At 38.7% G+C, this 25,172-nt stretch overlaps 1 protein-coding gene across 5 annotated transcripts in view; it reads left to right on the forward strand.

Annotated features, from left to right (window-relative positions):
- Nucleotides 1-19,795: 19,795 nt before the first annotated feature.
- ALAS1 (5'-aminolevulinate synthase 1) overlaps nt 19,796-25,172 on the forward strand; it is a 38,071-nt gene continuing 32,694 nt past the window's right edge. The window contains exon 1 of one of the 5 annotated variants that reach the window (XM_044078849.1): nt 19,796-19,924. In XM_044078849.1, coding sequence (XP_043934784.1) covers nt 19,863-19,924 — 62 coding nt within the window. In that variant the 5' untranslated portion in view covers nt 19,796-19,862. Of the gene's footprint in view, nt 19,925-20,491; nt 20,656-20,823; nt 21,021-24,540; nt 24,675-25,172 lie in introns of those variants that run through there. The other 4 variants (XM_044078851.1, XM_044078850.1, XM_044078846.1 and 1 more) reach the window with 4 other exon arrangements.

Genomic DNA, 25,172 nt, shown 5'->3' on the forward strand with positions numbered 1-25,172 from the left:
CACACCCAGCCACTCCAAATGGACTCCAAAAATGGACAACAAACGGAAGTTAACCAACGATTTCTACACAAACACAGAACATGGAACAGGAGCCAGAGAGGCTGCTGCCACACAAGGTGCCTACATCTTAGGGATTTCTAGAGGAATGGATGACTAGCAGATTATTATCCTTGGTATATGACTGTGGTCCAGATATAGTCTCAATGAATGTCTTATGACTTCTTCTTCTTCTTTCGGCTATTTCCGGTTAGGGGTCACCACAACGGATCATCTGTCTGCTCATGATTGGCAGAGGAGTTTTACGGTATCGATTTACCAGCCTGGTGCCCAACCTTCCACAGACAGCACACACATGCACACACTCACACCTAGGGCCACTTTAGTGTCCAATCCACCTACTGCATGTCTTTGGGATGTGGGAGGAAACCAGAGCACCCGGAGGAAACCCACATGACCACAGGGAGGACATGCAGACTCTGCACAGAAGGCACCCCAGCCGAGAATCAAACCAGAGAACCTCTTGCTGTGAGGCAGCAACGCTAACCGCTGCACCACCGTGGCTGCCCTAATGAATGTCTTATGACTAATCTTTCCTTTTGTCTATCAGAAAACTTGATCTGAGGTAACTGGGATGGGTTTATTGTAAGTAAAGGATAAGCAGGAAAGTGTTTTGGTTACCACAATTATAGTAGTGGCCAAGTTGGTTCCAAGGATCAGAACCAAATCCACAGGTTTAAGAAGAATGAAAATGGACAATACAGATGGAACATTATGGTGAGTACATAACTTCTTTTTTAAGACTATCTTACATTTAAACAGCGGTGTCAGTTTTGGTAGGGTATATATAGATGCAAATAGGAGCTTACATAAATTTAAATGTTCTCATTTATATATTTATGCATCTGTTATCTGGATAAGTGAGCTTGCCCAGAGGGTCCTTTTTGTATGTCACTCCAGCCCCAGGAACATACAGTACTGAACATAAAGTTCACATAATAAAGTAGTGTTACACATTAATATACATTAATACACTCAGATCATAGCAGGAAGCAAGTTTGCTTTATATAAAAATTGCAGCAGATAATGGATAGCAGCTGATGCTCCTGGAACTTAAAGGTTTTAATAAAACACATACACACTAGATAGAGATATAAATGAAATATAATATAAATAAAATTAGTTCCAGATTCCAAAAGAGCTGCTGATGAATTCAAAGTGGGTCTCCAACCTCATGGAGCGTGGCCTTCCCTGTGGTGGGTTACTACGTAACCAGGTTTTCCCGGGCTTCCCAATAACTCCCTCTGGTTGGTCCAGTAAAGGCTATGCCCCATGACCACACCTTCAAGGTATTATTGGCCACGAGAAGTATCCCAACCCACCTTTTTCTGTATAAAATGTAGCTCCGCATAAGCTGATTGTATTACTGAACAGTGCTTGGAGAGCATCCACATAGATTGTAAGGGACAGACCAGGCAATAAAGAAGACTGAATTTAACAAGCATCAGTATCCAGTGCGATTTTTTTATAGCTTTCAACGTTTGACTTGAATTTTTGTCTGCAATTGTCTGTTGTCTCTACCTGCTAATCCTTGAATATTTTTCCTCCGTACCTCTACCGCCCTTGGAATGAGAGGGTGTTTGCTGAGTAGGTTTTTCCTAGAAAAAGGACCGAGCACCAGTAAACTGTCCTTCCGCTAGGAGGACTGAGTATATTTTGAAGGTCGCTCCACAGATGACCTTTAGGACTGAGATAATTCCACCTTGGCAGAGCTCTGGTACCTGGCTTTGTCCTCTTAGTAGTCTACACCAAGTGGTTAGTCCACACCCCTCCTTGCACTAAGAGGGAAACAGAGCATTTTCTCCTGTAAAAGAACTGACGATAAAAAGTAGATCCTGCCCACAAAAAGGAAACTGCTTTGTTGATGGATTGACAGCACTGAAACACTTGTAATCAATGCATCAGCAGAAAGATGAATGTCAGTGTAAATCACATTGCTGAGTTCGGTAGTAAAAGTGCTGTGGCTGCTAATGAAAGCTATAGTTGCACTTCTAGCCCTTCATGGTGCATCAGTGCAACATAAATCAAATCAGAAACATTCAGTGCCAAGAAACAGTGGATAATGAATGACTGATTCTGATCCACCCTAATATACGTGTGCATTTACCAGAGGTGGGAGAATGCCTACACTGTTTTGCACTAAGTATAAGCACATGAACTATGCTCAGAAATGTTTAGGGTGGATAGAGTGGATGCAGTAGCCATATGGCTACAAGTATAGGTATGTGCAATAAGCAAAGTGCTGGACAAAAGATGACCATAATGATGTGGTAGCAGTAGTGGACATAACTAGGCTTCGGGGTACAGTATACACATGGATTTATTTTTACCACTATTTTAGGCCTTTGAAGTCCAAAACAAACCTGCTAACCCAACAATTAAAATGTGCTGAAGCCTGGATCCAGTGAAAGCAGCACCAAACTGCAACCTACAGAGATAGAGTCTTCCTGCTCCATAACTTAACCAAACAAAGCCATCTGATGACGTAAGGCAAACCTTTGCAGGGATAAAAAAGCCACACTACTAAAAAAAACAATTATTTAACACCGGACAACACACTCAGAAAAACAGCAAAGCAGCAAGACTAAATACGACAATCCAGTCCAGAAAAAGACAAATAGATTTATTAAGTTCTAGCGCCTCGGCATTCACTGCCTTCAATGGAATCAAAAACAATTATTTCTCTAAACACATGACACAATTAACAGATAATTAAATAAATAAAAGTAACTGTTCAAAGACTTCAATCAAAAATTCTCAGATCCCTTTTGCCCTGACAATCTCCTCACTGAATTCTGTTCATCTTCTAATATTAATAACTGAAAGTACCCCCCCAAGCATGAATCTTGCAACCCCTTATTCTTACAGACCCCCATTTACTTTTGACATATAATGAAAATGAACATGAGAAACTTCTGGATAAATTTTCCTTTGATACCCCTTTAGGAAGTGATGACCTATATCAGCAGTTCTTAACCCTCATTGAAGACCACTGTGTCTAAACGTTATTCCAATAATCTGGAAATTAATAAAAATTATTCAAGCTCTAAAAGTTTCCTTGCTTTTGTAAAATACATTTATTCAATTTTTTAAAGAAACAAACATAAAAAGGACAACAAGAATACTGAAAGATAAAATACAAAGTATGAAATATATCTATATTTAAGCCCAAATTTAACATTAACACAACTATGTGCACTACATACAAACTGAATTGTGATAAGACTGATAACAAGAAGGACTTATTGTATCAAGTAAAGAATATTTCTAAAAGGGAAAAAAGAAAACGTGTCTAATAAAAGAATATCTTATGCATAGCTTTATAGTTCAGCTAAAGAAGAAAACTCTAAACTAATATAATACAAGATATTATTTATTTATTTGTTTTGCTTATTACATTAGTTTACCAGGAAGGTGGCAGAGTCGCCCAGTGGACTGCATTGTCACCTGTCAGCAAGAGGTTCCCAGGTTCGACTCTCAGCTGTGGTACCTACTGTGTGGCGACTGTATGTCCTCCTTTTGTTCGTATGGGTTTCCTGTACATGCTTCGCTTCCCTCCCACATTCCAAAGACATGCAGTAGGTGGATTGGACACTGTAAATTGGCCATAGGTGTGTGTGTGTGTGTGTGTGTGTGTGTGTGTGTGTGACAGTGGGGTACAGAAGAACAACCACAGCTAAGTTAGCCACCCGGCAGTTTAAACCTTAGTTCTATATGATAGTCACTGTTGAAGTGACACCCCAACCCCATGTGCAAAAAATGGGAAAAGGGGCTGTGGATGAATGGATGGATTTATACAAATAGTTTCTATACTCACAAGAAAATACTCACCTAATTCATATATGAAGCCACACAGCATGTCTGCCTAATAAATGAGCATAAATCTTATTATCCCATCATAAAGTCTGATTATCTCTTATGCTTAATTTTTGTTTTGTTTTGCTTTGTTATTTTTTTTGTATTCCCTGTACTTGTTATAACCATTGGAGCTTTTCTCCCCGGGCCTCCACTGAAAATGGACATATATCCAGCTGGACTAGTCCGGTCAACAAATGTAAAATAAAATAAATAAAATAAAAATAAAAATAAAATAAAGTCTTAAACAACTCCCACATATCAGAAAAAAATAACCTGCCTTAGCTTTTCAATTAAAAAAAACGTACTTGACTTATGAGCTATATATATATATATATATATATATATATATAGAGAGAGAGAGAGAGAGATAAATACAGATATAGATATAAAACAAAAAACAGGTGATTGTAAAGATTAAGACTTACCTACTCACAGAGGTGGGTTATAGCATGTATGACCACCCCACTACTGACATATATTGTGGTGATGTTTCTACCCTTTTAAAGAGCCACTTTAATAACAGTGGAAGTGTATGCATGACTTTGGTGTTGCAATACAGCGATGTTGAGCTACATATAAAAGAGTAATAAGTTGCACATAACAGTGACTACAGTTACAGTGCAGCATCTAATAAAATATTAATTTAATAATGTAATAATGAAATACTAATCTAACAAATTGCAGGGATTAAACATAAACATGAGTAATTCTACCTGGCATTCTGACTGGTACTTATTGCAGATTATTGCTAACATGGGTATATATCTATTGGAATGGCAAATAAAATTAGTCACTATTTTAAGGGGAGCTTGACCCTAAATAAACGAATAAATAAATGTTAAAATATAACCCTAACATAACCTCTAGGGCACAAAAAACTTGCTGGATATTGGGGAAGCTTGATTAGGCTTGAAAAGAACCCTGTGGCCACAGAAGTACCTCACAAAGAGGATTACTGGCCTCAAACAGATACCCTACGTTGACCATCTCAAAAAACTCCAGCTTTACTCCATAGCATAACGCCTACTCCGAGGAGATCTCTGCCTAACATACAAAGCTATGTTAAACCCAGTGCTGTTGGACATGTTACACCTAAAAAAATTCCAATCCCTCCGTGCTACATGCTCTAGGGACCTAAACCTTGTCACCGCAATAAACAGGACATGCTGGAGGGATATATTCCTGTCCCAGAGACTTCCCATACTCTGGAACAAGCTACCCATCTATGTCAAGCAAAATTCATTAGTACTCTTCAAGAAAAATCTTGATGAGTGGATGGGAAATAGGAAATACACCCCAGGGATCATTTCTGTGGCTCTGCTCAACAGGGGTACAGGAAAATAACTTTCCTGACTGGTGTAAGCCAGGGAACCTTGTTGGCTAGGCTTACTTAGGCCCTTGGACCGATAGCCTAGTACCTACCTATGAAACTATGAACCTGTGGTCATTAGCCTAGTATATACCAATGAACCTCTGAACCTGAGATACTGCCCCCCATTAACCCCATGTATTTTTTTAATACACAGTGACTAATTTGATATGCTTTAAATATTGACATTTGTGACATTTGCAGGTTAAATGACTGACTGCTGGAACATTACATTTTCACATGATTCATACTCATTTCTTCATTAATATGCACATACAGTCACAGTGAATGGGGACATGTTCCCCTCCTTCCACACCTACAATGAAATTCTCTTTGCCACTGAAAAGGTTTTCTTTTGACTAAAGATTCAAGTGATTAATCAGCAAAGCATGTCTAGAAATGATGAAAACAAGCTTACAGAAGATCACTGAATAAAATAGCTTTCACTGGGTTTCCTTACCATATAGCATAACATTTCCTGACAACATTGCCATTATTTTTACAGACTGTGTTTAGCATATACATAATTATTAAATGTAAGTACAAAATGTAGCTAATGACATATTGAAGTGAAAATGTGATGTGGTGTGAGAGATAAGAAGAATCAGTTACATACAAGAAGCTCATAAAGCATTAGTGTGTGCAGGTAAATTGCAAGCTGGAAACATTTTCAAAAGACACATAATATGTAGGAGTTATAGCTTTTTTATCAGTATCACTGCTTTGTCTACATTAACATGGAATGTAAATAGCCTTGCAGATATAGACAATATGCAAAGCACGTTAAATCAGCATATACTTCTATGACCTCACAATCAAAAACAGAGAACTTTGGCTAAACAAGTCTGCAGATGATTGCAAACTGTGTGCCATATTTAAATCCCCTGCCAATATGCAGAAGCTACAAAGTGAACCTAACACCTGTTAGTAGCTCATGTGATGAAAACTCTCTAACCTACTATCTAACACCCTAGGAGTACCACAAGGCTCTATACTAGGGCCCCTGCTGTTTTCCATCTTCATTAACGACCTGTGTACTATCATCCCAAAAATCAGCTGTATCCAATGCGCTGATGACTCTGCCTTGATCTGCTCGGCCACATCTCCAACAGACTTATGGTCAGCCACCCAATCCACCTTTAACATTATAGAAAACTGGCTTTCTGAATGTTGTCTGATACTAGATCCCAAAAAAACTAAAATGCTGTTATTTTCACTGACACAAAGGTCTACTGCTTTTACCTTTACCATAAATACAAATGATGGCACAATAATCTCCCCTGACCCCTCTACAAAACTATTAGGTGTCATTATAGATAACAATCTAACATTCGACCTACATGTAAACCAGTCAATCAAAACCATCAATATAAAACTAGGGTCACTTTACAGAATAAAAGCCTTCCTAACCCCTCCAGCCAAAATTGCCATAGCTCGCTCTCACCTTCTTTCAGCACTTCTGTATGCATCCCCTCTACTCTCTAATCTAAACAAGACTGTACTTAACAAACTCTCAACCTGCTACAACCACATTGCCAGGTTTGCCACTGGGTTGCCTTTTAGGACACACCATTGCATCAATCTTAACCAGCTTGGGTGGCTTGAACTACCCAGTCTAATCCAGTATAACCAACTGATTATGGCTTATAAAATCCTTTATAATCCAGACAATACTCCTGCACTTAAAAATCTTATCACCCCTATAACAATCCTTGACTGCTTCGATCCTCTAACAGACTACTAATTCAGACAACCAAAATTAACAATGCAGCGAGCGACTCTCTCTTTGCAAACTCTGTAGGTAGATCCTGGAACTCGCTTCCAGCTGATATTACCTTACTCTCCTCCCTAGGTCAATTTAAAACTAGACTCAAACAACATCTGGCACTAAACTGGCTATGTCATTGTATCAAGCCTGGCTAACTCTCTTCTAGAAAGTGTAAAATATGTTAATCAGCTTACTGTTTAATTTACCCTGACTTTCACTCGGGATTAACTCTAACCTGTGGAACATGTTTATTCTTGTTTGCTTATGTAATCATTGTCATTATTATATTTGTAACATGTTTGTTGTTTCTGTTTACCTTGGAGCTTTTCTCCCCAGGCCTCTGCTGAAAATGGACATGCATCCAGTCGGACTATCCTGCTCAACAAATGTAAAATAAATAATAAATAACTAAATAAATAAATAAATGGGCTAAAATTAAATTCTAAAAAATGCAATATCATTGCATTTGACAAACAAACCCAACACCCAGTTTATAGTATAAAAAACATCCCACTCCATGATAAAGGTGTTTGAAAGACCTTAGAACATGGGTAGATAACTTAATCTCCTTTGTTTACCATGTTGCAACAATAGTTGGGAAAGCTGATTGTACAGGACATTTCCTTTAGATTCAAAGAAGCCCTTACCCCCTCTATATTCTGCATTGATCATGTCCATGATTAAATACAACCCCCTCCCCTTTGAAATGCAGCTTAGTAAACATTTAAGCAGTTGAACAGACCCCAAATGTTTATTCCAAAAACATCATGGGTCTAAGGGCCTGAGCTATCAAGAGAGGCTGGAGGACTTGTTCCTGTATTCAGTGTTCTATAGACTCCTTAAAGGTGACCTATGATTTCCAGACCATTAGGGATCCAGCAGTCCAATACCTGCTATGTTTCTACAAATGAAACAGTACAGCAAACACTAGAATTAGAGATCTGAATGTGCTTCAGCAAAATAAATAAATAAATTTAAAAAAATAATAATCGTGGTGGACAGACATATTTGCCATGCAATGATTATCCACTTCTCTGAAACAAGCTTCCACTCCAGATCAAGCAACTTGACCTTGTATCTTCATTTAAGAAAGAATTACGTTATGTGGATATTCATAAATACACCCCCAATTGACTGACCAAGCACTCCTTTAAAAGGAGGCAGTGACTAAAGGTGGGTAATGACAAGGCCAATGGCCACTTGACCCAGTCGCCTTGGACATTTATTCTTTGAATTATATTAAACAGTAAGGGGTGCAAGTAGCAACATTATAGGAGATATGTTTGAATAGAAATGAGAATATGAATTTGACAAAAAAAAAACTTTGGGTGGATATTCTGCAGAATGGCAGGGACAAATTATATGGACAGCAATGATACTGATAGAGAGATAAGCCACAGGAATGATAGAACAGGAAAAATAGGACAATAAATGCAGATTTGTGGTAGTAAGGAGTTATTGGTAGGACAGGATGATTGCTTTGACATGCATTTATATCTGACCAAAAACTGCTATTATTTGTGTGGGGACTGAATACTGATTTATAACAGTGAAGAAGTATTGGGAGAATCAAGAAGGGAAAAATATAACAAAAGAGGGTGGATTTTAGAAGACGTGTATGAGAACGTCTGACAAGGAAGATGTGAATTCAGCTAGAATTTATATATCATTCCCCAGGATACAACAACCAGGCTAGTTTGGATAGAAATTATATTTCAGAGAAGCATGCATATTTAAATAAAAGCTTTGAGATTTATCCAATATGTTTATCAGATAATGCACCACTAGAAGCTAACATAAAGATGCAAGGCAATATGTAAAATGAGACATTGGCACTTTCCTATCTGTTAAAAAAGAGATAAATTTAATAAACGGGTAGGGGGTATATTTTGAATTTTTCTTGGGAAGATATAAATAATATATAATTATATTATATTATATATTATAATATAATAATAGATAAGTAATAGGCATTATATTTGAGTAGCATATATATTTCACACACACACACACATATATATATTTTATATATATATATATATATATATATATATATATATATATATATATATATATAGATACACACACGAGCACTGCATCATAAATTGTGTGTGTGTGTGTGTGTGTGTGTGTGTGTGTGTGTGTGTGTGTGTGTGTGTGTGTGTGTGTGTAGCTATGTATCTATTAATATATAAGGAAGCATAAACTACTCGCCTTATATTGCTCCTTCTCTGATATATCAGGAACATGCTGATGAGGAACAGACTTTTGCAACTCTTCCTTTACCAAATTATACAGGAAAACTCCTTTGACTAATACTGGCTTACCACAGTACTGTACACACTGACTATTGCCCCAGGAATATATTGACTGTTTGCACTACCCTCAGTATTGAAATGGAGCTCTGTATGCACATGTTTATGAACTCACCATCTCTTAAGAAGTTACTAAGATACACGTAATCGATGACTACATTGTTCAATAATTCCATTTTCAGTTATTACTTCTTTCAGTGTTTTACTGCACTGCTGTTTGCAGTCAATGAAAGCATTTGTTAATAAATGTCTGTGCTCCGATATATGTAAATAGATAGATAGATAGATAGATAGATAGATAGATAGATAGATAGGTAGATAGATAGATAGATAGATAGATAGATAGATAGATAGATAGACAGCCAAATAGATACAGATAGATAGACAGCCAAATAGATACAGATAGATAGATAGATAGATAGATAGATAGATAGATAGATAGATAGATAGATAGATACAGATAGATAGATAGATAGATAGATAGATAGATAGATAGATAGATAGATAGATAAATAAACTTAATAATTCTAAAAGACCAGCAGAATCTATATGAACAGTCATGAAAGTGTTACAGTAACAAAGCTCAGCACCAGTAGCTAGCACAGCTGGATAAGCTGTGGCCAGAATATACATATAGTAAAATTGTGAAGAAGGAGAACAACTACTGCCTCATAAACTATTAGAAATACACTGTCCTAAACACATACTTAATAAGAATGAGGGGCATCAGCAACCTAATGCACTATTAAGTGTACACAGTCTGCATAAAGAGAAAGGGATTACTGAAAAACTTCAAAAGAGACTAAAATATGACTTTGCCTCAAAGGGGCAAAGGAACCTGTACCTATTCAGAAAGCTGTTTCTGAATCTTGCCAGAAGACCCCAGTTTTTAAGATAGTGGAAAAGCCAGAACACTGACAGAAACACAAGCCTATAGTGCATGATATATAATCCTGTCAGGAGAGCCAACCATTAAAGTAATGAAGGATGTCTGAATAAACCCAAGAAAAAAAACTTATATCTGTTTTTGCATAATAAGATGTTACAACTCTACTTCACATCAGTGTACTGATATAAGTTCATAGGTGACTACTAGGCTAGCTGTCCAGAAGGACCATTTTAAGCCTAGCCAATAACCCGAGGTTAGAATCAAACCCTGCACCCTGTGTCTATAAGGTAAATACCTTATTCATTATACCAAACCTACCCCTGACTTGACTAATTTGCAGTTTAACATTTGCACTCCTCACTGATTCAATCTAAATCTTAAGAGCATTGAAGGTCTGATGATACATACACACACACACACACACATATATATATATATATATATATATATATGGGTCTACTTCTAATGACCGAAACGCCGATTCGCCGACAGTGAAATCACAGACGCCAGAAAACCGACAACACACAAACCCGACAACGCGAAACACCGAACACCATAACACCGACACACTACGTAAACAACACAGTACACTACAACACATATCCACTAGCCCTAACCCAAACCCTAACCCTAAGGTCCGACACTACCGCACACTCTCCCTACCTGCACCCTAACCCTAACTCACTTACACACCCAACCCCAAGCTCCGACACTACCGCACACTCCCTACCTGCACCCTAACCCTAACTCACTTACACACCAACCCCAAGCTACGACACTACCGCACACTCTCCCTACCTGCACCCTAACCCTAACTCACTTACACACCCCGAACCCCAAGCTCCGACACTACCGCACACTCACCTATCACACACCCTAACCCTACATCCCTGAGTATTGCACACTTACCTGTCCGCTCCCTACTCCTAAATCCCTCACCATCGCATACTTACCAGGTCGCGCTTACACATTACCCTTGTCGGTCTTCCGTCTGTCGGGATTCGGCGTGTCGGTCAACTGCGTTGTCGGTCGCTTCGTCGGTGATTTCACTGTCGTAATCGTTTCGGTCATTAGAAGTAGACCCATATATATATATATATATATATATATATATATATATATATATATATATATATATATATATATATATATATATATGTATAGGTTCATAGGTCTGGTGTGTGTGTATTATTTCTAGAGAAATTCCTGTGTTTGAAAATTACTTGGATAGAGAACTGGGTGGTACATTCTGTTATACAGCAGGCAGAGTTCATAGGATAATAGGATTATAGGAAGTTACTAGCCTATTGGCCCTGAGGCCCTTACAAGCCTAGCCAAGAATTTAGCCCATGTTCCAAACAAGTCAGCACCCTATGCCACTGTCTAGCAGGGACACAGGTGGAATCCCAGGGGTGTATTTTCTGTTCCCCATCCAGTTATCCAGGTTGCGCTTAAAAAGGTTTAATAAGGTACTCAGCTTTACGTGGAGAGGGAGTCTATTCCACAAAAGGGGGAGTCTCTGGGACACAAATTTGTCCCGCCAACAAGTCCTATTGCTGTCACAGACCAGGATGAGGTCATGCGTGTGGGTTACTTGAGTGGAGCTTGACTTGCGGATATGCAGCAGTCTCATCAGGGCAGGGTCTGAGATTGCTTTGTATGACAGACAGAGGTCACCTCTGAGTATCTCTAATTAGCCTAGAAAAATCAGAATCCCAAGCCATTGTTAGATGATTTTTAGCATGTTACCCTGGTAAGGAACTACTGTACCATTTCAGTCTGAATTCAGTAAACAGTCAGATTAGTGAGATACAAAGTGTTCTGGTGATCTCTTGGAGTAGACATGCCTTTTAGAATTAGAAGAGTTACACAGTTTTGTTTACTGACTGAGGTTTGCAGTGTTCACATTGTCAAAGTGTAAATTTATCTAGCACTGTTTCTAAATAGTTAATACTTGTATTTATTATTTTTATTATTAATATTAATATTATCTTTTTTATAATTTATTTTGTAATCATGATTACTCTGAAATATCCAATAAGAAAAATAATATAATGTCAGCTCTGGAAGCCTTTCTGAATAGCCAGCTTTTTCTTTTGTCGTAAAATATGCAGTTATGCATACATATATTTATGCAAATATGTCAAGGTCTCCCTGCTTGATTGCACTAAGAAGCACTTTTCCACTTTATTAAGTCACCAAAAGAGTCAGAAATGGCTTTTGACCCAAATAGGGTCAACAGTAAGTGGGAAGGTGTGGTTTTATTTTGATGCCAAATTATGAATATTTGCCATTTAAATATTTCTATGGTACTTACATATCATCGCAAGTATAGTAAGTATAACTTAACATTGATGGAATTGATGAAAATGCACAGAGTATTAAGCCAAAGACTGCATAATGTTGAGAAACTTCTCAGTGATATCTGGTGCTTAACTACAAGCACTTTGCAGGTATCTATATACTTAAAGCAATAAAATATACATAATATGCAAAGATACGTATATTCATATTTGTCAAGCACTGTCCACTTACCATTCTGAAATAGTTCCCCACAGACCACCTCAGCACACAGGTCAGGAATGGCTCCTAACCCAAATCAGTGGTCAATAGGAGAAAAAGTGTGATTAAGCAAAATTATGAATTTATGCAATATTAAGATTATTGTTGATAACGTGATGCAGATAGTATATATGGTACTTGATGGTATCAAATAAAAGCTTGCTTGATGCTCCAAAAGTTGTCACTAATACCTGCCCACTGTGTACTACCAATCTGCAATATTTATGCTTGTTTAAGTGTTGTGAGTTGGTATAATGGCAAATGTGTTTAACCCTGTACCTTACATCTCTGAGGTAGGTTCTCACCCTTAAGGTTTATGGTTTGGCATAATGGTTAAGATGTTTACCTCACAGGCACAAGGTACAGGGTTTGATTTCACTTTTAAAAGGGAAATTGACTAGATTTAAAATGTCCTGCAAGGGCAGCTAGTTTTGCACTTACCTATGAACCTATATACAAAATATGCATATATTTATGGATAACATATTTTGTAAATATCTCAGTCATTGTTAACCTCGACACATTGTGCAAAACCATTCCATATGTCTAGTCACCATGGAGGTTGACAATGGTTTCTAAGACAAATGGGATAGTTGATGCCAAAGAAAATGTTAGTTATTTTCATAGGTTGATAGGTAAGTACTAGGGTAGCTGACCTTGTGGGTCATTTTAAGCTTGCCCAGTTTCCCTTTTTGTACTCGAATTAACCCGTCCCATTTGGTTAGAGATTGTCCTTACCCATCCCATGATCAATAAATATATATTACCCCTAACGAGAATAACTGGGATTATACCATAGATAATTTGAGGGGACTTGTGCATGGCATAAAGTATTTAGGAGTTGTCTCTGTCCATTAATAGTACAGGGGACAGTCCTGGAGTAAATTTTCTGCTTCCTATCTGTAGATCTAAGTTGCACTTGAATATGGACAAGGATGAACTTTGTTTTATGTTGATGTGGAGTCTGTTCCACTGCAGCAGTATCCTCTGCGATATATACCTGTCCCTCCAATCCATTCTGTTGGTTTGCAGAAGAGGTTTAGATCCCTAGACTGAGTATTTCTGATGCCATTTGACTTGCTGATGTGTAGTAAATCCATCAGTAATGGGTCGGAGAATGCCTTGTATGCCAGACACAGGTCACCTCTTATCAGTCTGTAAGATACTGAGTATAGTGACGGGTCTTTTAGTCGGTCCATGTAGTATATGTTGTTTTGGCTTTGTATCTTTTTACTAAGGAATCTCTGTGGGCGTTCCAGTTGTTGCATGTTTCTGGACAGGTACTTGACAAAAGGGGCATTATTATAGTCAATGACTGGCCTAATGAGGGTTGAGTAAAGGGGGACAATGGCATCCCTAGATCTAGACACAATCCCTTTGTTTATAAGCTATGCAATATAGAAGAGCATATAGAAGAAATATTATAAATATACTCCATAAGTTAACAATGATAGTAATAATTTGAACCAGGAGATGTTTATATGGTACTTCATGGTATCAAATAAAAACATACATAATGATGAGAAAAAAACTTTGTCTTGATACCTGATGTCTAACTAGCACTACTTTGCACACACGCATATTTATCTCCCTATTAATTTTGCAAATATTGATACAAATCCCAATTATATAAATATCTTAAATATGGAGTGACCTCTACAGAAACTGATTTTTAGCAAACCAAGGATCACAAATGCATGAACCAAAGTAACAGTGATAGCTTGGGTTTATCTACAATGGTTAGGTCGATATTAATAGTCATTTGCTTAATTTTAATAATAAAATGTATGCATTATCCAATTTCCCATTCAGTATAAAGTCACCGTTATGTCTGGCTAACATATTAATGCTGAATAAGTTTTGTATTTTACCATTGTGACTTTTACAGTTCTTCTTCTTCTTTTGGCTGCTTCTGTCAGGGGTTGCCACAGCAGATCAACTGTTTCCATTTCTTCCTGTCCTCTGCATCTTGCTTTGTCACACCAACCACCTGCATGTCCTCTCTTACCACATCCATAAACCTTATCTTAGGCCTTCCTCTTTTCCTGTTACCTGGCAGTTTCATCCTTAGCATCTTTTTCCCAATATACTCTGCATCCCTCCTCAGCACATGTCCAAACCAACGTAATCTTGCCTCTCTGGCTTTGTCTCCAAACCTTCCAACCTGGGCTGACCCTCTAATATACTTATTGCTAATCCTGTCCATCCTCGTCACACCCAGTGCAAATTTTAACATCTTCAACTCTGCCACGTCAAGCTCTGACTCCTGCCTTTTTGTCAATGCCACTGTCTCTAACCCATATAACATAGTTGGTCTGACTACCCTCTTGTAGACCTTCCCTTTCACTCTTACTGGTACTCGTCTATCACAAATCCCTCCTGACACTCTTCTCCACCCACTCCATCCTGCCTGCACTGTCTTCTTCACCTCGCTTCCACACTCACCATTACTCTGAACTGTTGATCCCATGTACTTAAACTCATCCACCTTCACCACCTCTACTCCCTGCATCCTCACCATTCCTCTATCCTCCCTCTCATTCACACACATATATTCTGTCTTAGTCCTGCTGACCTTCATTCCTCTTCTCTCTAGAGCATATCTCCACCTCTCCAGGGTCTCCTCCACCTTTTCTCTACTCTCACTACAGATCACAATGTCATCTGCAAACATCACAGTCCACAGGGACTCCTGTCTGATCTCGTCTGTCAACCTGTCCATCACCATTACAAACAAGAAAGGGCTCAGAGCTGAACCTTGATGTAATCCCACCTCCACCTTAAATGCATCCGTCACTCCCACCGCAGACCTCACCGCTGTCACACTACCCTCGTATATATCCTGTACCACTCTTACATACTTCTCTGACACTCCTGACTTCCTCATACAATACCACAACTCCTCTCGAGGCACCCTGTCATATGCTTTCTCTAAATCCACAAAGACACAATGCAACTCCTTCTGACATTCTCTGCACTTCTCCATCAACACTCTCAAAGCAAACATCACATCTGTAGTGCTCTTTCCTGGCATGAAACCATACTGCTGATCACTAGTCATCACCTCCCTTCTTAACCTAGCTTCCACTACTCTTTCCCATAACTTCATGCTGTGACTGATCAATTTAATCCCTCTGTAGTTACTACAGCTCTGCACATCACCCTTATTCTTAAAAAGTGGTACCAAAGCACTTTTTCTCCATTCCTCAGGCATCCTCTCACTTTCCAAGATTTCATTAAACAATCTTTTACAGTTCTCATGATATATGATATGATATGCTATGATATGATCATGACTTCCTGTCCACAGTCATCCCTTGTACAATATGCAGATGACTCCACCATAATCACCATCGCAGATACTCCCTCTGACCTTATCTCTGCAACTCAAGCATCTTTTAACTCAGTCGAATCCTGGCTCTGTGGCAACCAGCTAATTCTTAACCCTAAAAAGACAAAACTCTTACTATTTCTCACAAAGAACTTCACCCATCTTAAATCCACATTTTCTGTACTGTCCTCAATAACACCCCCATTAATGTTGACCCCAGTACAAAACTACTAGGAGTAACAATAGATGACCAACTCAAGTTTGATCTACATGTAAAAAACTGCATTAAAAAGACACACCAAAAACTTGGCCTTCTTTATCGAAACAAAAAGTTTCTAACTAACAAAGCAAAAATAACCCTCTCTCATATGTACCTCCTACCTAGCCATCAATATAGCTGTCAAATTCTTACCAATCTTAACTCCACACTACTAGCTAAACTAGAGTCTACCTACAACAAGGTTGCCAAATTCGCTGCTCATCAAACTTATAAATCGCATCGTCTTTCACTAAGATACCTAAACTGTTTGGAATTACCTCACCAGCTTCTACTCTCTTAACTACAGATAATTCATTCTATACTGTACCTGAAACCCTTCTGCCCTAGTCCATCTCCCCTCATCTCTCAATGTTCCCCCACTAGGTCCCTACATAGCTCTGACCTTAACCTACAACAAATATACAAACCTAAGACTAAAATTGGCTGCAACCTCTACAGCTACAATCCTACCATATCATGGAACAAATTACCGCTGGAAATCAGGTCCCCTCAAACATCCAAATCAATTCAAAACTGCTACTAGAGATTACCTCCAAACTCAATGGTCCTGCCTCTGCACTCATCCTCCCTGATCTAGCCCATTAATTCATATGTAATCACCAAAACTTCAGACCTTTTTAGCTCGTAAACCTCTTCAAAATATCATTCTTCTTCTTCATCTATCTCTATCTCCATCTTCTTCTTCATCTCTTATCTCCATTTCTAATGTCACATGTCTCATGAAATAACTACATACACTATGAACTCCCTTCATTGTTTATTGAAAATGTTTGTATCAAATAATTTCTCTTATGCATGCTTATGTTTTTTTTCCTCCATTAGTATTTTTCTGGTAAAATGTATTTTATTGTATGTATATATTGTAACCCGCTGACACTTAACACTAAAATTGCAAAACTGTGGAGCTTTTCTCCCCGGCCTCCACTGAAAAAGGGCTACTTAGCTCAGTCGGACTAACCCACTCAACAAATCTAAAATAAAATAATAAATAAATAATAAATAAATATTTGTTTACAGATAGGTTGCAAAGCTGCTTTCTCAGAAATTTAGCTCAGGTAAAAGCTGTCCAACCAAGAAATCAGAAAGTGTCAGGAGATATAACATTCCATCCAGCTAAGTATTAACAAGTTAAGCTTCTAAATCACCCTATCTAAAGTACCTCAGATATTCCTCATGTAAACATTTTTATCTTTCTACATTTTATAAAATTATTTTCTATCTCCTCCTCCCCACCATATAATTTTATCTGGCAAACACTTTCCTGTCCTATAAAAAATTCCACAGGCCAGTCTTTTTCTTTTATTGTTTTAACTAATTAAATATTCTGTTCTTTATTGCCTCATAATAGTTTAGCCAGACCACTTGGTTATGAATGTAATATATTTCCACTGTTGCACAACTCCTTTATTTTAAGCTTGACATCTTCCTCTGTCAGTTTTCATACTATGTGTATTATTTTTTCCTAACCATGCATAATCAACTTTCTGTTTTAGAAATACATTTTTCTTTGAAAATCAATTAAGTTCAAGAGAATTATCTGAGAACCACTGCCCAGAAAACAGTGAGCTTTGAACCTGGTGGTACAGCTCTCAACTTTTAATTCTGGATAAAGCCAAAAATAATGGAGCCTTGCATCTCAACTGTCCAGATTTGTGCAGAATGTCCAGATGTTTGTCTCATGCTTTTAGTCTGTTCCTAATAAAAATATGTGGTTTTCTGTCAAATCCCTGAGGACTGACGTCATTAAATAACGACATAAATTTGAGTTTCAGACTTTGTACCCCTCAAAAAATGCATACTAACACAAATCATGTTATTATAACTTTCTAAGTTTGTAAAGGTTGGTCCTTTGCCCCCCCCCCATTTTTTTTTTTGGCTTTGTTCGGATTTCTTATGCTAAGATGTTGGGAGGTATTAATGGAAAACAACTATTCAGTATCAGAGATACAGTTTAAATATTACTCTGTTTTACTTACAACCTTAACATAACAGGTAAATTGGTTAGTACTAGGCTAACCTGCCCTCGTGAGACTATTTAAACCTAGGCAATTTCCTTTTCAATGGTGAGAATCATATGTCATGTCTATGAGGTAAACACCTTAAATAGTATACCAAGCCAACCTCCCAAAACCCGAAAATGGCATCAAGGTGCATTTTCTGGACAATAAACTATAAAACTCTTAATGCCTGGCATTTTTGACTGCAATCCTCAGTAATTTACTGGAGGAAAAACAAAACGTTTTATTAAGGACAGGGCATGCATGTTCACGTTCTCTAAAAAAAGTGGGGGAAAGATGAGAGGTATGCCACTGTGTAGCATGTTGTCTCTCATAACAGTACTGATTTGCTTTACACTTCATTACTTATTTAGTTAAGCTATGATTCTTCTTAATCGTTTTAAGACATGAGACCATTTCCTTTACCACACAGCTGATCTCTTTGACTAAAATAGACAGACTCTTCGCTTAGTTTAAAAAAATCGGGGAACTGGGAATTGTCATAGAATCGCAGTTCAGTGACCATAAAGTAACTGAAGTGCTTGCAGCAGAGTACAGCCCAGTCAGTGCCACTGAGAGAACTTTTTTTAAAGGATAGAAAGATGTATTGATACCACGGGTGTAGCTATGCCTATTCGTTGTACTTTATACAGAACATTTCTTTTTTCTGAACATGATGAGAAACACTGGGGCTTTATTATGCCTATAACCATTTGAATGAATCCATCTAACAAGTACATAGATTGTTTGCAGAGAGGATTGCAAAGTAAACAATATCTCTAATAGTTTTTCACCAAATAGCCAGCTGCACTGTTACAAACGCTAAACCGGGGGTGGGGACAACTTGAAAGATGTGCCCAAATTTTTAAATGCCAGGTGGGTTGGGGGCATCAATAAGAGCTTATGTGTACAAAATGGAATTCACTGACTACAACCGATTGCTAACTGTCCCTTTGTGATTGCGTAACAAGTACTTGTTATGTTACTGTATAACTCAATAAATGCCAGTTCAGCGCTCATTTTAATAAGTTCTCATTTACAAATGCAACTTGTAAGAAAAATATGAAGGATTCAGAAACCGGACAGGCCACATATGATGGAACTAAACAAAATAAGCAGCTTCAGATTTATAGAGTGGAATATTAAATTAACCGGAACCGGAAACTCAGTTTTAATTGACTGTAAGCTGATAGGGGGTGGAGCGCTGGGTGAAGACGCGTTCAATGGGTGTTGCTGGTGCGGCATTGTAACCGCCCGAACGAATTTCGAAAACTGGGATTCTTAGAACAAAGCGTGAGTGCAGGGTGAGGGAATGCGTTCCTTTCAGCTGTCCATTTCGCATACTGCCTCTCAACCTCCTACAGATAGAAGTCTGAAAAAAGCTACAAATAATAGGGGACGAAGGCCCAAAAATAAGGGCACTTTTAAAATGTGGAATGAAGAACATCGGACTAAAACCTGAGTCAAAAATATGGATTCTGTTTACCTCATATTTTTGGTCTGTTCCCCCTTAAAATTCTGGTTTTCTGGCAAACACTTGATGCTTGAGAAAATAATGATAGACATTTGAGGTTTGGTATTCATACCTTTCAGAAAATTTATGCTAAATAATGCAAAATGTGTTTAATGTCAACTTTCTAAGTTTGTAAGACCAATATTTAAAAATATTTTGGCCCTTATCTATGGCTCTGTCCAGATTTCTTGCTGTAAGAGATATGAAACCATAGATATAAAATGTATCAGTATTTGTTTAAAGTGTTTCAGTTGCATATTGATTTTTATTTGGTTAATTTGAATTGTGCTAAATGGGATCAAGATGAGGTTTTTCTCACTTTGTTAGTAATAAAAAAACAGGAGCAGATAAGGATCCGAGTGAATGTAAGAAACTGGCTTTGTAACACGTGGGCGTTTCTCCACTTAATAGCAATACAATCCTGAGAGAAAAGTACAACCACAGATTAGTTTGCACCCTGAAGTACAACCAAATCCAGGGCTTTATAGATGAACTGTGGGCGGGGTTGGAAGTGACGCGGCGCGTGGGAGTGGCCTTCGTTAGCGTGACCTCGGACGCCAGTGATGTTCCTTTAAAGCTTGCTGTTCGAGTCTGCCCTCTACGTTCGTCCTCAGTGCAGGGCAACAGGTAGCAATTTTTGGGAGATAATAACTTACTATTGGTGATCTTTTTAAGCGTGCAGGAAATTTTGAGGTTCTGACAACAACAAACTGCAGGTAGGGAAGAGCTGTGACGGTTTTGGGATGGGTACTATGTAGCTTGGCTTCCTCATGTTTGTAATACTTGCTTGGTGTTCTCTCTGGGATGTTAATGGTTGTAAACCTTGAATTCTTATTAGTGCATGTTAGTTACCTGTATGGTGTGGGATCGAGGCTGCCAGATCTTACTTTTTGAGAGTGATGCTTATTGGGCATTTTATCGTAAGTCCTGGAGAAAGTGCTTCATGCTTGTTGGTAGGTAAGTTAACTGTTTTAGTAGCTGGATTAACTCCTGTTGGGGAAGGTCCCATTGCGAGCATCCGATTGCAAGAGGAGTACTGTGGCCCCTGCTGTTCCTCCCAGTGTTGTGTTCTTATCTACAGGTGAGCATCCAGAAGGAGGAGAACCGGTTCTTTCGGTTTATGGTTTGCCTGCATGTGCGGTGTATTGTCCTCCCCAGTGTATTGCACTTTTCCTGCAGGAGGCTTCCGGCTGAAGCGCCCTTGAAGCTGGACTTGTCCTGCAGGGTGTAGAGGGACGTGCAGAGGAGATGCATCTGACAGGGTGGGTTTTGCTCCCAAGCTAGTAGCTTGCACAACTGCTGCTGGACAGGAGCGTTCCTATGAGTTAGGCTTTTGTTGATGGGATCATTGCTGCTTTCGTGCATAGTGAACTCCTGGTGTCTGGCAATTTGGGCATGTAGTATATTGTGCTCGTGTTATTGTAACCCGCACTATTCTTAGCTGCTTCATGGTGTTATCCCGTGATTTTTCTCTGCTGTTCCGGTACTGATTATTTTCACAAAACTGCAGCAGAGTTTTTAAGTAAAGTCCAGGCGCAAAAAGCGGTACCGGAAAAGCTTTCTGTATGTGTATGCAAATAGTGTGCTTAATCATACCTCTCAACCTGTTGGAACAAGAAATCTGCACAAAGTAGATGTTTATTGTATTTAACTTCAATTTTTGTAAACTGTCCTTGCTTGCTTGTATTGCGCAGCTTTTCTCCCCGGGCCTCCCACTGAAAAAGGGCTTTTGCTAGCGTGTATTATCCCGGTTAACAAATGTTAATAAAAATGGGACAAAGGCCCACGAAAAAGCACATTTTTTAAATATTGTTTTAGCTCAAAGGTGATAACGGGCTTCGCATTTGCATGAACTTTGTGAAATTCCGGTTCGATTCTCCGCTGGGGTGCCTTTTGTGCGGGAGTCTGCATGTCCTCCCTGAACTCGCGTGGGTTTCCTCCAACATCCCAAATACATGCATCGGGAGCATTTCTCTCCGGGCCCCGCTGAAAATGGGGTTACCCTAGTTGGGGACTCTCCCTGTAAACAAAGTGCTGTGCAGGTACTGTGTAACGGGTGATCAAAGTTCTGCTTTGGCCTTTGATGCAGTTGTCACTCTGGTTTATACGGTCCGGTAACTTGTGCACGTCATTAAAAGAAACTAATTCATACACTTTAAAAGGAAAAGTTAGAGAAGCAGTTGTCGAGTCCAGTGTTGTATCACACGCCTCGACTACCCCTGATGTTGACTCAAAAGTTTGTTGCGCCCCCACTTTAATATCTCCTAAAACCAGTGATTGTGAAGAAAAAGGTGGTGAATTACAGTTGACTCCAATTAGTCTAACTTGTTTACTATTTTACTTCAGAAAATATGTAGTATATTAATTCGTATTCTTTTATTCTGCCAATGCCTCGGGTAAATTCTACTAATCTTAAGTGACCCTGACCTGATTATTTCTGGGTTTGTCTTTGGTTTTGAGCTGTGAGATCAAAGTCTTCATGGTTGTAAGCTTTTCTTTTAGCTTCCTGTAAGCAAAAATGGTTGTGCTTCCTCTTATGTCCATTTTTTTGAATTGTCTGTGTAATTCCTAACAGAATACAGGCTTTGAGTTTGTGATAACTGGGAATGTTAAGTGGTCCAATGCTTTTGAACGTAACTTGGTAGAAGTGCTGGGTTCAGTTTTGGTTTAGTGATGGGCAAGTAGGCTAGCTGCCTTTGTAGGCAATTTTAAGCCTAGGCAGGTTCCCTTCTTAAAGTGAGAAACGAACCCTGTACCTTGTGTCTGCAAGTTAAATGTTTTAATCTTTATACCAACCCAATGTCATTGCTTGGTTTCTTAACGCATCTTACGTGAAGAATATGATGTGCACCTCCTGAGCTGTGTTTGCGGGCAGTTAATGGTTGGCTGTTAATGTAAAAGTTGCTGGGTTCTAAATTTAAATACATCATATGTTTGATAGAGACACTTATCGTAGTTGGAAATCTTGTGTGCCTAATATTTAAAATCGTGTGAGGCAGGTGGTAGCTCTGTGGGTACAAAACACGGGTTTGTCACAGAGCACCCTTTAACTGTAGTTCTGTTACCTGCTGCTGGCACAAATTCACTTGTAATACTACATGGTGTGACTGCGGTGAGAAGTGAAAAACTGGGCAGTGGTAACTCATGAAATACAGACGTGCCTTGCTAGTCTGCTTATTATGCATGTGTTGAACCTCTCGCTACTCGCATTTTAAGCTAATGGCACCTCTTCTGTCACCACCACCAAAGCCCTTATATTTTGCATTGGCTAATTTGTTTTCTGCCCTTTTCTGGGGCATTATACTTTATCGGGTAGATTCTCAAGGTTCAAGAGGGCAGTTGATTACAGGAATGTAGCTGTATGTACGTGATCTTGGGATCTGTTTGTGGAGTGGAGGAGGAAAGGTGGAATGTAATGCCCAGTTTTGTAGTATGCCTTTATTAACAGAAGTTGGCAAGAGGGAGGGGTGGTCTCAGTTCTCTCAATATTGCACTGTAAATTTTCTATACATTTTCTTAATACAGGAATACAGACTTCGGTCAGTCAGTTGTAACTCTTTCTGCCTTCTAATATGAAGGTTTAAAACGTTTATGTTGTGCATAAACTTGCATTTATGGCAGCTAAAGTGTTGCTGGTAGATGGGAGTTGAATGTACAGCAGGTAGATTGGTTTGAAGTAGCTATGCTGCCCTACATTTCTTTTCTACTTGTAAATTGTACTGCTTGTGGACATGTTGGCACTAGACCTGGATTTCTCGTCAGACTTGAGCCAGCAAAGTCCCCCCCACCCAACCCCAAACAATCGTGGTTGTGGTAATTCCTGTCAGTGGCTGAAATGGAAGTGCACTCTTCCTTTGGAAGATGGAAGGCTGTGTTCTGTTCCCACGGAAGGTGATGGGGTTATTTTTCTGGTACTGAAGGAGAACAGTGTAAGGGGTGATGCTTAAGTTGGCAGTAGCTCATGTGGATGTTTGAGTCTTTCATGACCATTCCCAAAATAGGTGTGTTCTTTCCTCCTTGCTGCCCTGTCCTTTTTGAGCCCTTTAGTTTGTGCAGATTTACAGTGTTTTAAGTGTTGCAATAATAGTTTTTTTCTGATGAAAACCGTATTCCTAGTAGCACTCACTCCACAGCACTTGTGTCCTATAATCTAATCTACACTGCACAAAGTCTTCTCTGTTCCATATGAAGTTTATTGTGTTGCTATGGTACCCCTACACTAACAAGGCATTGGAGGGCATGATATTGGCGTAGTTGGTTTTTGGCCTTCCCACAATTTATGTGCCAAGTAGAAGAGTAATCTAAAATCTCCCCAGTATCACAAGTCATGCAGCAAGTTTCCAATTTTGCAAGGTAGTTAAAGACTTGCACAAGTGGGCAAACTATGAAATAAAAAAAAAATGTATATAAATTTTTGCATCATTATTCTGTTTATTTTATTTGACATGGATGTTTAACATGTTAAATTCAATACAGGAAAAGGATGTTAACCCACTTTTTGCTAAACCTTAATTGCAGCTGCGTGTTATTGTATCCCGTTGGTTACCCTGTGCACTCTTTTCAGAAATGGACATTTGTTTTGAATGAAAAGGGTATATTACAGATGAATATAAAATATGGCTACATTCCCCCATTGTGTACTGCTTTTGGAACGCTGTCTTCTGTACCATGATGTTCGGCCTCAAAATTGGCACTGCTGTTTTCCCTCAGAATTTAACTTTTCAGAACAGAAAAGGTAACAAAATAACGTACATTTAACATGCCATTTCTGTGCTTTTAGTGCTGATGGAGTACTTTGGTAACTGTGCCTTGGGCCTGTAGTTTGACAGTTTTAATTAATTTCTGTTCAGGTTGGTCTCTCGTTTCATAAGTTAGTTGCCATGGAAACATTGCCTCGCAGAAGTTTGGAGGCATGGACCAGGCATTGTAACTGCTTTTTGAGGTTTGCGCTCCGGGTGGTCCTGTGGTAAGTGCAAGAACTTGTTGGCTCACATTAAGTAGCATGGGAATGTATTCCCAAGGGCAGGCTTTGAACCTGCCCTAGAGGTTGGCAGTTCTCCTCTGTTTTGAAGAGGTGGGGGGTGGATAAGTAGAATGCTTAAAAATGCAATTCATTTTTACTGGTTTTTGATGCTAGTTTCTTTACTTTTAAAGACAATTAAGTCCAATATTTTACTGATGTCTGCTGTCCAGAGTACGTCCACTACCAGAACACATTGCAAGTAAATTCTAT

The sequence above is a fragment of the Protopterus annectens genome, chromosome 7.part1 (assembly GCF_019279795.1).
Source record: "Protopterus annectens isolate FY-2018-M chromosome 7.part1, PAN1.0, whole genome shotgun sequence".
In the NCBI taxonomy this organism is placed as follows: Eukaryota; Metazoa; Chordata; order Ceratodontiformes; family Protopteridae; genus Protopterus; species Protopterus annectens.